The sequence below is a fragment of the Bubalus kerabau genome, chromosome 4 (assembly GCF_029407905.1).
Source record: "Bubalus kerabau isolate K-KA32 ecotype Philippines breed swamp buffalo chromosome 4, PCC_UOA_SB_1v2, whole genome shotgun sequence".
Taxonomy (NCBI): Eukaryota; Metazoa; Chordata; class Mammalia; order Artiodactyla; family Bovidae; genus Bubalus; species Bubalus kerabau.
The window spans coordinates 17,665,242-17,679,213 of NC_073627.1; the positions used below are offsets into that span (position 1 = coordinate 17,665,242).

Below are 13,972 nucleotides of genomic sequence, written 5' to 3' on the forward strand. Positions count from 1 at the left end.
GAAATGAAAATTGACCTTTTCCAGACCTGTGGCCACTACTGAGTTTTCCAAATTTGCTGACATATTGAGTGAAGCACCTTAACAGCATCATCTTTTAGGATTTTAAATAGCTTAGCTGGAATTCCATTATCTCCACTAGCTTTGTTTGTAGTAATGCTTCCTAAGGCCCATTTGACTTCACACTGCAGGTTGTCTGGCTCTAGGTGAGTGACCACACCATCATGTTTATCCAGGTTATTAAGACCTTTCTTGTATAGTTCTTCTGTGTATTCTTGCCACCTCTTCTTAACCTCTTCTGCTTCTGTTAGATTCTTACTGTTTCTATTTTTCATTGTCCCCATCCTTGCATGAAATGTTCCCTTAATATCTTCAATTTTCTTGAAGAGATCTCTAGTCTTTCTGATTATATTATTTTTCTCTATTTATTTGCATTGTTCATTTAGGAAGGTCTTCTTATCTCTCCTTGCTCTTCACTGGAACTCTGCATTCATTTGGGCTTATTTTTCCCTTTTTTCTCAGCTATTTGTAAAGCCTCTTCAGACAACCACTTTGCCTTCTTGCATTTCTTTTTCTTTGGGATGGTTTTGATCACTGCCTCCTGTACAATGTTACAATCCTCCATCAATAGTTCTTCAGGCACTCTGTCTACCAAATCTAATCCCTTGAATCTATTTGTCACTTCCACTGTATAATTATAAGGGATTTGATCTAGGTCATACCTGAATGGGCAGTGGTTTTCCCTCCTTTATTCAATTTAAGCTTGAATTTTGCAATAAGGAGCTCATGACTTGAGCCACAGTCAGCTCCCAGTCTGGTTTTTGCTGACTATACAGAGCTTCTCCATCTTTGGCTGCAAAGAACATAATCAGTCTGATTTCAGTTTGACTATCGAGTGATGTCCATGTGTAGAGCAGTCTCTTGTGTTGGTGAAAGAGGGTGTTTGCTATGACCAGTGTGTTCTCTTGACAAAACTCTGTTAGCCTTTGTCCTGCTTCATTTTGTACTCCAAGGCCAAACTTGCCTGTTACTCCAGATATCTCTTGACTTCCTATTCTTGCATTTCAGTCCCCTATGATGAAAAGGACATCTTTTTTGGTATTACTTCTAGAAGGTCTTGTAGATCTTCATAGAACCAGTCAACTTCAGCTTCTTTGGCATGAGAGGTTGGGGCACAGACTTGGATTACTGTGATGTTCAATGGTTTGCCTTGGAAATGAACTGAGATCATTCTTTCATTTTTGAGGCTGCATGCACCCAAGTATTGGATTTTGGACTCTTCTGTTGACTATGAGGGCTACTCCATTTCTTCTATGGGATTCTTGTCCACAGTGGTAGATGTAATGGTCATCTGAAATAAATTCACCCATTCCAGTCCATTTTAGTTCATTGATTCCTAAGATGTTGATGTACATTCTTGCCATCTCCTGCTTGACCACATCCAATTTACCTTGATTCATGGACCTAACATTACAAATTCCTATGCAATACTGTTCTTTACAGCATCGGACTTTACTTTGACCACCAGATACATCCACAACTGAGTTCTGTTTCGGCTTTGGCCCAGGTGCTTTATTCTTTCTGGAGCTATTAGTAATTGCCTTCTGGTTTTCCCCAGTAGCATACTGGACATCTTCTGACCTGAGGGACTCTTCTAGTGTCATATCTTTTTGCTTTTTCATACTGTTCATGAGGTTCTCCAGTAAAAAATATTGGAGTGGGTTGCCATTTCTTCCTTCAGTGGGCCACTGTTTTGTCAGAACTCTTCACTATGATCCATCTGTCTTGGGTGGCCCTGCATATTATGGTTCATAACTTCACTGAGTTATGCAAGTCACTCTGCCACAACAAGGCTGTGATGCATGAAGGGTGTCTAAGCATACATTGTTATTAAAAGTGAAGCCAAGTCTGAAGTGCAGGGTATCTGATTTCTCAGGCAGAATGTTTAGCTAGCATGCTAAGCCAAGACTCTTGCAAATGTTTAAATTTGAGACTTAAGGATGATCACACACACACAAAACTCAGAACATATACTTATTTACATCATAAATAATGATATAATTCCACTAAAGCTAGGTACTGAAAGTCGCTCAGTCATGTCCAACTCTTTGTGACCCCATAGACTGTAGCCCATCAGGCTCCTCTGTCCATGGGAATTTTCAGGCAAGAATACTGGAGTGAGTAGCCATTTCCTCCTCTAGGGGATCTTCCCAACCCAGGGATGGAACCCAGGTCTCCTGCATTGTGGGCAGATTCATTACTATTTGAGCCACCAGAGAAACCCCAAAAAAAGCTATGGTAAATAATCATAAAAGTAATCCTCTTGTTAAAAATTGCAAAACTGGTCATAACTTGATGTGACTGGCCCCAGTTTTTTTCATTCAGTGTATACCTGTCTGTGCCAACACATACACCAAAATATCCCCCCAACAATGGAAAGATTGGCACTGCTATATCAATACCAAAAAATGTTAATATTTATTTTTGAAAGTATTATGTATAAATTATTCATTCAAGTAAGAAAAAAATGTTAATGTTGTACTATGATAAATACTGTCACAAACATTAACCCTATAAGAGAATTTCTTATAAACCATATATGTGGGAGAGTTTTAAAGATCCCATTCAGAAAAACAAAGATTAAGGACAAAACCTTTTGTCAACTGAAAAAACATACCATTTTGGTCATATCCTAAACACTTATGTTCTGGATAACAACTTCATTTTGTAGGTATTTAAATTAAGTCTTTTGAGTTTAGTTCAGTTTCAACCTTAGAAAGCATCTAAGGGAAATTAAACCATTTCAATTAACCTCAAAAAAATGGGTTGTTGCAAGGAGACTCAAGGAATCCAAAATAGTTGTGAATTTACTAATTGAGGCTTATTTAGCCTAAATTTCAAGGAGATGCAGAAGTTCCCACAGACACCTCTATCAGTTGGAGATGGCAGTTAACTGAATACATTAAAACCAGATTACACCCACTATCTCATGTCTTAGGAAGTGGAGTAATGCAAAAAATACCATGGAGGAAGCCTGTATGTTTCAACAAGTCCCTGTATGTTTCAATAGTTAATATTCCCATGATAAAATCTCAATTAAATAAGTATTTAATAGTATAGAAAAAGAAAAAGGAATATTGACCTTCTTCCCAGAATTTCAGTAAAATGGCCAAGACATTGCCAACTGATGGCAGCCATCTTGGATCACAAACTCAACTACTAGGATGAATCATCCAGATAGATTTTGTATATTTACCCCTTTCGAGTGACGAAAAAATATACTATAACTCCAGGAAATATAAGTCAAGAAAAGGTTAGGACTAGAATCCCCTACTGGTTCTTCATTCAAAGTACATTTGTTATACATATGACATGCTTTGCAGCATTATAAAACTGCATAAATGCATATAATCAAAACTAAACAATTCCACTCAAAATTATTGTTAAAAAGTTCTCACTCACTTGAACCTTTTGTAAAATATGGAGTTTGTGACAACCTAATCAGGAAATCTTTTAAGTCCACTTTTCCTTCATCTGAAAATGAAACATAAAGGAATGAATGGTCTTTGGTCCAAAGATACAAAAGTATGAAGTAAGAAGATATGCATGCCTACTAAATCTTCAAAAACCAAAGTTAGTCCTATATTTTTCTGACACTGATTCTAATAAACATATCTCAGACTAATTATAAAAAGGAACATGATTATGATGACTCTTGTGATCTTTTTTTCTATAGAGCCAATGAACATTTTATGGATTTTATACATACATTAAGCAATTGAGATCACTGTTTTCACGTTTCCTCTCTGATGCTATATAGATTCCTGTAATTTTTCAGCATTACAAATCCAATGATAACTACCTATGTCTTCACAGAATATAATTTATCCACTAAATGATAAGTATCATAAACCAAATGAGCTATAATGTTTAAAGAAAACTACATAGACTTATGAGCAAAGATATATTAATACAGGAAATACACAATATTTGGCTTTCTATCAGTAATATACTTGGAACTTAAGAAGAAAAAGAACACTACAAGGCTGTACATGTAAGCTAAACATTCCACTGGCAGAACTCCAAAGCAGCAATATAGCCTGTTTAGGACTGTAAGGAAACCATACTGGTAGAATGTATCATCATACTGAAGTTTAGGGCTTTGTTTCATGGGCACAAGACAACTTCACAGTTCCTAACCAATAAGCCATGATTCCAATCTCAGGAGGCAAAAAAAAGGGGGAGGGGAGGTGAAGAAGAGAGGAAGATTATACTTTTCTAGGATAACTCAATATGAAGATAATCCAGAACGAAATCTCACCCAAGCCTAGAGGCAAATTTTAATGTTGTTGAACTCATATTTGATTCCTTACCACTCAGCTCTGTGGATTTATGAGTGAAAATAGACACAAGTTTTATATATAATAAATGTCTTAGAAAAGAAAATACTTACTATCAACAGAAACTGATGAAAGTATCTCTTGTAATTCTTCCTCTGGAAAATAAACCCCCAGGCCACTCAGTATAGGTTGTATATCATCAACATCAACTTTTTCATTGGTGACTTTGTCTAAGGCATTTGCAAGTTTATTAACCTCTATAAAAAGAAAATATTTTCAGTTTAAATACAAACTCTAATAATTAACTTTAACCATATTTCAAGAAATTAGTTTAAATACCTAGCATTTTTTCTTAAAGATAATATAGCATTCATTTTAAATACTCTCTTGAGGCAATTCTCATTTCAAACACATAAAACAGAAGATCAATTACAAGGCTGCTGCTGCTGCTAAGTCACCAGTCGTGTCCGACTCTGTGCGACCCCATAGACGGCAGCCCACCAGGCTCTGCCATCCCTGGGATTCTCCAGGCAAGAACATTGGAGTGGGTTGCCATTTCCTTCTCCAATGCATTAAAAGTGAAAAGTGAAAGTGAAGTCACTCAGTCGTGTCTGACTCTATGCGACCCCATAGACTGCAGCCTACCAGGCTCCTCTGTCCATGGGCAAACTCATCATAAGAATTAAGCTCTGTATGTCCATTTCTGCTCCCCATTCTTTCCACATCCTTGCCTTATATGCCATGTTCTCTTTGCTGCTTCCCAGTTACTGCCACCTCAGTCTGCCTCTTTCCTATTTTTTATTAAAACTTATACTGACTCTATTTTACTTAGGGCAGAGAACGTAGGTATGGTATATATGGTAATTCAGTTCAGTTCAGTCGCTCAGTCGTGTCTGACTCTTTGAGATCCCATGAACCACAGCAAGCCAGGTCTCCCTGCCCATCACCAACTCCCGGAGTTTACCCAAATTCATGTCCATTGAGTCGGTGATGCCTTCCAACCATCTCATCCTCTGTCGTCCCCTTATCCTCCTGCCCTCAATCTTTCCCAGCATGAGGGTCTTTTCCAATGAGTCAGCTCTTCACATCAGGTGGCCAAAGTATTGGAATTTCAGCTTCAACATCAGTCCTTCCAATGAACACCCAGGACTGATCTCCTTTAGGATGGACTGGTTGGATCTCCTTGCAGTCCAAGGGACTCTCAAGAGTCTTCTCCAACACCTCAGTTTAAAAGCACCAATTCTTCGGTGCTCAGCTTTCTTTATAGTCCAACTCTCACATCCATACATGACTAGTGGAAAAGTGACAAGATGGACCTTTGTTGGCAAAGTAACGTCTCTGCTTTTTAATATGCTGTCTAGGTTGGTCATAAATTTCCTTCCAAGGAGTAAGCGTCTTTTAATTTCAGGGCTGCAGTCACCATCTGCAGTGATTTTGGAGCCCCAAAAAATAAAGTCAGCCACTGTTTCCACTGTTTTCCCATCTATTTGCCACGAAGTGATGGGACCAGATGCCATGATCTTAATATGGTGATAGGTAATTAATATGCTATTAGAATTGGTTTATTTTTGAGGGGGTTTATGTAGTCAACATGGCAGAGTAGGAAGACTCTGAGATTACCTCCTCCCACAGACACACCAAAATTAGAACTATTACTTCCCTGGTGGCTCAGATGGTAAAGCATCTGTCTACAATGCAGGAGACCTGGGTTCGATCCCTGGGTCAGGAAGATTCCCTGGAGAAGGAAATGGCAACCCACTCCAGTACTCTTGCCTGGAAAATCCCATGGATGGAGGAGCTTGGTGCAGGCTACTGTTCATGGGGTCGCAAAGAGTCAGGCACGACTGAGTGACTTCACTTTCACTTTCACTATAGAGCAACCATCTATGAAAATGATCTGAAGACTAGCAGAAAAGATTTGCCACAACTAAAGATATAAAAAAGGAACCAGGACTTCCCTGGTGGTCCAATGGCTAAAACTCTATGCTCCCAATGCAGGGGGTGCGGGTTCTATCTATAATTAGGGAACTAGATCCTACATGCCCCAACTAAGAGTTTGCCTGTTGCAACTAGAAAAAAGGACCCAGCAAGCTGAACTAAGTCCTAGCACAGTCAATTAAATAAACAAATGTTTTTTAAGCAGCTCATGAGTAGTCAAAATAATTTTTTTTTTAAATAAGAAGGAACAACAGAGGAAAATCACAATTGCAAAGGTTCTCCCTACTTCCTTCTTCAGGTTCAAGAATTTTTCAGTCATAGTTTCATCAAACATATCTTCCATCCCTTTCTCTCTCTTCTTCTAGAACCCCTAAAATATGAATATTAGTACACTTGATGTTGTCCTAAAGGACCCTTAAACTGTTGAATTTTTGTTTTCTTTTTGCTGTTCTGAATTGGTGGTTTCCATTATTTTATCTTCCAGGTCACTTACGCATTCTCTATCACCTAGTCTGCTGGAAATTCCTTCCAGTATGTTTTTCATTTCTAGTATTATATTCTTCAGCCCTGGCTAGTTCTTTAATTTCCAATTCCCTGTTAAAATTCCCACTATGTTCATTATTCTTTTCCCAGTTCAGATAGTATTCTTAATATGAATGCTTGAATACTTGATCTGATAAATCTTTTGTCTGTTGTTTTGTTTTGGTGGCAGGGGGGCTTCCCAAGTGGTGCTGGTGGTAAAGAATCTGTCTGACAATGCAGGAGATGTAAGAGATGAGGGTTCGATCCCTGAGTTGGAAAATCCCCTGGAGGAGGAAATGGCACCTCACTCCAATATTCTTGCCTGGGAAATCTCATGGAGAGAGGAACCTGGCAGGCTACAGTACATGCGGTCTCAAAGAGTGGGACATGACTTAGTATCTGAGCACCTAGCACCTTGTTTTTTGAGGGGAGGGATTCTTATTCTTTTGTTTGAAACAAATTTCTCTGTCTTCTCATTTTGCTTAACATTCTCTGTCTTTATGAATTTAGGTGAAACAGTTACCTATTTCAGGCTTGAAGGGGTGTCCTTGTATGAAAGTGCCACTATGCAGTTCACATGTGGCTTTGGTGGAAGAGTTACAAGATGTGAGCAAGGGTCATGTCTTCCCCAAACATGTGCTAGCAGCTATCACCTTGGTGTGAGGTGCCACTGGGAATGGAGGGGCTAGAGCCAGAGCCAGGTGTGAACCAGAGCTTCTCATATGCTCAGTCAGAGCTCCAGACCCCACCCAATCTGCTGCCTCTGTGAATACCAATAATTGCTGCCCTCACCCCATTCAGATGCTGTGCTGGCTCCTTCTATCACAAGTGTACACTCTCCTCAGCAATGGCAAGCCCCTCCCTAGAGCAGAACTGCACCAGAGTCAGAGGGGCCAGAGAAGGTGCTCAGCATGGGCCAGGGTTTGCACTGGAGTGGTCACAGGAAACTAGCCAGAGCCCCAGGCAGTTTCAATCTGCTTCCTTTGCCTTGTTCCGAGGAATAAGCAAATATGTGTATGCTTTTCACAAGCAGGGTCTAAGTTTCTTACAGCCCTTCACCACTTTGCCAACAAAGGTCCATATAGTCAAAGTTATGGTTTTTCCAGTAGTCATGTATGGATGTGAGAACTGCACCATAAGGAAGGCTGAACGCCGAAGAATGATACTTTCAAATAGTGGTGCTGGAGAAGACTCTTGAGAGTCCCTTGGACTGCAAGAAGATCAAACCAGTGAATGTTAAAGGAAATCAACCCTGAATATTCATTGGAAGGACTGATGCTGAAGCTCCAATACCTTGGCCACCTGTTGTGAAGAGCTGATTCATTGAAAAAGACCTTCATGTTGGGATAGCCTGAGGGCAAGACGAGAAAGGCGCAGCAGAGGATGAGATGGTTAGACAGCATCACTGACTCAATGGACATGAGTTTGAGCAAACGCTGGGAGATAGTGAAGGACAGGGAAGCCTGGCATGCTGCAGTTCATAGGGTCACAAAGAGTCAGAAATGACTTAGCAACTGAACAACAATAGCCTGTTAGTCACACTGGTTTTCAAACCAGCTGAGGGGACTCGTCTTCCTAACGTCAGATCACAGGGCTGGGGTGCCCAATATGTGGTTTGAAATGCTCACTCCCTAGCAAGTATCTCTGAGCCTTTATAATCCCTCTCCGCCGCTGTGTCCCTTGCTAGGGGCACAGGTCCTGACCTGATCACTTCATTTCCCTTCCTACCCAACTTTATGGGGATCTTTCTACAGTCTCAGTTGTATAAGAGTCTTGCTGCCAGTCTCCAGTTTCCTTTAAGTGAGATTTACTCCCTATGCAGATGTATTTTTGATGTGTTTGTGGGAGATGAGCTCAGCATCCTCCTACTCCACCATCTTGATCTCCTCTGGATCTTTATATATTTTTTAATTTATGATCTGTTGAACATGTTACCTAACCAAAAAACTAATTAAAGAATTTTTAAGGTCACATATTTTTGGCATCCTTGTTAGAAGGCATACTATTTGCTTCAATTATAAGCTTATAAGTAATGTTAAAAGTTAAACTAGTGAACATTTGAACTTCATCTGAACTCCTAAAATACTAAATGTATCAGATCAGATCAGTCGCTCAGTCATGTCCAACTCTTTGCGACCCCATGAATCGCAGCACGCCAGGCCTCCCTGTCCATCACCAACTCCCGGAGTTCACCAAGACTCACGTCCATCGAGTCAGTGATGCCATCCAGCCGTCTCATCCTCTGTCATCCCCTTCTCCTCCTGCCCCCAATCCCTCCCAGCATCAGAGTCTTTTCCAATGAGTCAACTCTTCGCATGAGGTGGCCAAAGTACTGGAGTTTCAGCTTTAGCATCATTCCTTCCAAAGAAATCCCAGGGCTGATCTCCTTCAGAATGGACTGGTTGGATCTCCTTGCAGTCCAAGGGACTCTCAAGAGTCTTCTCCAACACCACAGTTCAAAAGCATCAATTCTTCGGCGCTCAGCCTTCTTCACGGTCCAACTCTCACATCCATACATGACCACAGGAAAAACCATAGCCTTGACTAGACGAATCTTTGTTGGCAAAGTAATGTCTCTGCTTTTGAATATGCTGTCTAGGTTGGTCATAACTTTCCTTCCAAGGAGTAAGCATCTTTTAATTTCATGGCTGCAGTCACCATCTGTAGTGATTTTGGAGCCCAGAAAAATACCACTCATTTAATTTTGTAGTGTGTTACTTATGATTTTATGTAAGTGGCTCATCACTTTTCAACAATTATGGTAAGTATTATCTACGTTTGAAATGTGTATAAAACTCCCTAGTTATTCTTACCCTTAAAATCTTGAAAACGCTTACTGCTCTTCAATGCTAATAGGGCAGACTTCAAGGAAACATGACCCTTTTCTGTAAAGACAAAAACAGTACAAAGATAAATTGATCAATTCAAGAAACATAAATGACTTTCACAATGAGTTACACTGGTTCCCTCAAAGTAGCTTATGAGTTTCTACCTTTGTAAACTTTTGTCCAAAAACATATCCCTTCTGTCCTTAACCAGATCTCATTCACGTCAAAACCAGATCATAAGTCCTTTTCAAGAAAGCCTTCCCTTGAGCCTATATTGCCCTCCAGCTACTGCTCCTTTCTTTCCTTTTCTTGACAACCTAATTCCTGAAAAGAAATGTTTTTATTCATATTTTATCATATCCTCATTCACACCTCAAACTGCTGCTATCTGGCTTTCTCTTCTCCTGAAACTGCTTTTACCAAGTTCACCAGTTAATTATTTACTGCCAAACTGATGAACACATTTAATTCTTTTGTTTCATATAACACTTTCCTCCTTGAAACTTTTTTTTCTCTTTGTTTTGTGGTTACAGCTTTCTCATGGGCTCCCTCTTACCATTCTGCTTACTTCTTCTTAATAAACCACTCTTTCTTCACCATTACTTAAATATTAGCATGTCCCAGTCCTCTATCCTTGGTTCTCTTATTATTATACTCTATAAACTTTTTCTAGCAACATGTTGATGATTCTCAAACTTCTATTTCTAGCCTAGACTATCTACTGCATATCTTCAATTCTACGTCCATGAGCATCTCAGACACAATGTTATCCTCATTTTTGCACTAAAACCTGATTCTCCTCCTACATTCCCTATCTTATTTGAAAGCATCATCATGAAGTAAGTCTCCCAAGCCAGAAATCTGTTATTCATCCTAATTCCTCTCCTTCTGTCTTCCCTAACTTAAACAACAATGATGTTCTGCCTCCTAGATATCATATTTGTTTCCTTCTTTCCATCCCTTGAGCCAATGCCTTAGTTCAACACTCATGATTTCTAGCCAGGATAACTATGAGTTTTAATATGTCTCCCTACTTTCAAACTTACTCTCCTTTAGTCCTTTTTTAATTCCATTTTTTTGAGATATAATTGACATACAGCACTATATAAGTTTAAGATGTACAGCATAATGGTTTGATTTGCATATATTGTGAAATGATTACCATAAGTTTAGTGAACATCCATCATCTCATATACATACAAAATTAAAGAATAAATGTTTTTCCTTGTGATGAGGAATCTTAGGATTTACTCTGTTAACAACTTTCATATATAACACACAGCAGTGTTAATTGTATCTATCATGCTGTACATTACATCCTTAGTACTTATTTATCTTATAACCAGAAGTCTGTACCTTTTGACCACTTTCATCCAATTCCCCCTCCCCCAAACCCCCTCTGGTAAACACAAATCTGATCTCTTTTTCTATAAACTTGTGGGGTTTTAGATGTATAACTGACATACAACACTGTGTTAGTTCCTACAACATGATACTTACAACATGATTCAGTATTTCTTTACATTACAAAATGGTCACCATGGTAAGTATGGCTATCATCTGTCATCATACAAAGATATTACATTATTACTGTTTCACCTCTTAATCTTCCTCACCTGTTTCTCTCATCCCCCTACTCCATTCCCCTTTGGCAACTATCTGTTTACCCTCTGTATCTGTGACTCTGTTTAGGTTTTGTTACATTTGTTCCTTTGTTTTATTAGATTTCACATATAAAATAAATCATATGGTATTTGTCCTCCTCTGACTTATTTCACTTAGTATAACACCGTCTAGGTCCATCTATGTTGTCACAATCTTTAGTCCTTTCTCAACACCACTATCAAAATGTGTGTTACAAAGTGCAAAATTAATCATGTCACTTTTCAATGCTGAATTTTCAATGACTCCCTTGTGGCTCAGCTGGTAAAAAATCCAACTGCAATGTGGGAGACCTGGGTTCAGTCCCTGGGTTGGGAAGATCCCCTGGAGAAGGAAAAGGCTACCCATCCAGTATTCTGGCCTGGGTAATTCCACGGACTGTATAGTCCATGGGGTTGCAAAGACTCGGACACGACTGAGCAACTTTCACTAGAGCCTTCAGGGTAAAGTTCTAACTCTTCTGCTCAGAAAAAAAAAAACAAAAGTAAAATCCTTCTTTATCTGCTCTTGACCTTACTCCCAACAACTATGCACCACCAAGTCAATGGTCAAACTTTGATTTCATGATTTCATCATGAACTGTAAAGTTCATTGAAAAACAGACACATACACACATGTGTGCCTTGAATCTGATGCAGATATCTCTGAAGCAAGAGATCTAGAATGAAATCAAAGAATCTGGGTTTAACAAATTCCCTAAGTAATACTGATATAAATCAGTCAAAGATCCACTGCTGTAAGTTCTACTGGGCTGCTTAGAGTTCCTTTGATTTCTCAGCATTTCCTTCTAACTCCTTCCAGTCCCCTTCCATGAACTCCCAGTTCTTGACTACTTCCTACTTATGTTTCAAAACTCAACTCCAATGTCATCTCCTCTGGGAAGAATCTTCTGACTACCCTATCCAACCTTGTGTGGGTTAGGTACATATTGTGTGTGCTTTCCATAACACTCAGTCAATGTTTACCTATATGGTATTTAACTGGTACAGTATCATAGTATTCAATTGGTGTTCTTGTTGTCATCTCAATATACTGTAAGCTTTTTTAATCTTTATGTATAGTGTCCAGCAAGTAATAGGTGCTCAATAAACTTTCAATGAATAAATGAAATAGCTTTCCTCTGAACTCACACAACACAGTACCACCTGTATGAGAAAAATTCAGTCTTTCTTTACATGTTTCTCCTTTACTTTCACACTACCACCACACTCACAATACTTTTAACACCAGTTTGATGACAGAAGAGTTCCCACACCAAGCAATTCTGTACAACACCAGCTGGAAGGCCTATAATTTAACTCAATTCTGACACTATCTACCAGAAATAACATCCCATAGGTTAAGAGTTCAGTCCCACCAGACACCCCACCCCCACTTCAGATGCCAACTGTATGTGGGAGGACTTCAGGCTACCCACAACTTCTGTCCAACTTGGCTATAAACTGAGTGTTCTTATGATCTCCTCCCACTTGGGCTCAGTTATTTGCTAGAGCACTTCACAAAACTCAGGGCAACAGCTAGCTATGTGTGCCAGTTTATTAAAAGATATGATAAAGTATACAGATGAACAGCCAGATGAAAAGGTATACAAGGTGATATCTGGGAGGATCTCAAGTAAGGCTTCCTCACAAAAGCATAATCAATTATCCACTCAATTTCCAGTCCCTCTTCCATCTTGGGAGCAGGGGTGGGATGGGCCGAAAATTCTAAGCTTCTAATCTTGGCTTGGTCTTTAGGTTAACCAGCCCCCATTCAGCCCACACCCAGGAGCCCCACCAGAGCTGCCTCATTAGAACAAAAGATGCTCCTAGTGCTCTTATCACTTAGGAATTTATAAGAGTTTTATGAGCTCTGTGCCAGAAATGAGGGCAGAGACTAAATATATATTTCTTATTATAAATCACAATATCACATCAATTTCCCTGGCAATTATTCAAATTCTGCCACATTAACATTATACATTCACTGAACTTTTATATTCTGTATTGTAATATACTCTTTTGTTATTTATATCTTGCCTTACTAGCTAGACCAAAAGATTCCTAAATATAAATATTTTATATTTGTTTGATTACATATTACATGACACCTTACATATAATAGGCACTCAAGATCAAGTCTGCCACACTTAGTCATTCAGGTCACGCACTGTATAACACCAAGGAATCCTGTTTACACAGATGACAATGTGCCCCAGAAGCTGTGCCATGCATTAGCCCCAGTCATACTGACTGATGAAGCAAGTCAAAAACTTATTTAATAATGTAAAAAAGAAAATATTTTTAGAAATTGATTTTAAGTTAATTTAAAAACATAAAAATTTCCAAAAATTGAAAATCATATATAGTTTTCTCTGAAATCTCTTAGGATTCACATCAATCAACCTTATGCCATAAATACCTCATGCAGAGGGGGTAAAGTCCTCTTCTAATATTTTCCTGGCCAAAAGCAGTTTCACATCAGCACAACCTTCTCAATTACTTTACCTTTCCTGATTTCTATAGTGTTGTACGTGCTAAAATCACACAAACAAATAAATATACCCTGATGGAGTCAACACAGAGTATTTTATGGGGCTATATAGGCTTTAAAAAACCTTACTAATTTTATTCAAAGACTTTTTTATCAAGATAAATTCATGACCTCGGTAGAGTTGCTCTGTTAGACTGTTTTTTTTTTTTTTTT

General features: G+C 38.9%; 1 protein-coding gene across 1 annotated transcript in view; it reads right to left on the minus strand.

Moving 5' to 3' along the window:
• The window catches only part of EFCAB13 (EF-hand calcium binding domain 13), a 239,483-nt gene that overhangs the window by 108,804 nt on the left and 116,707 nt on the right, over positions 1–13,972 (minus strand). Inside the window, exons 22-24 of the mRNA XM_055579601.1 lie at positions 9,611–9,682; positions 4,451–4,594; positions 3,460–3,531 (exon numbers count right to left, since the gene is read on the minus strand). Coding sequence (XP_055435576.1) covers positions 3,460–3,531; positions 4,451–4,594; positions 9,611–9,682 — 288 coding nt within the window. The remainder of the gene's footprint in view (positions 1–3,459; positions 3,532–4,450; positions 4,595–9,610; positions 9,683–13,972) is intronic.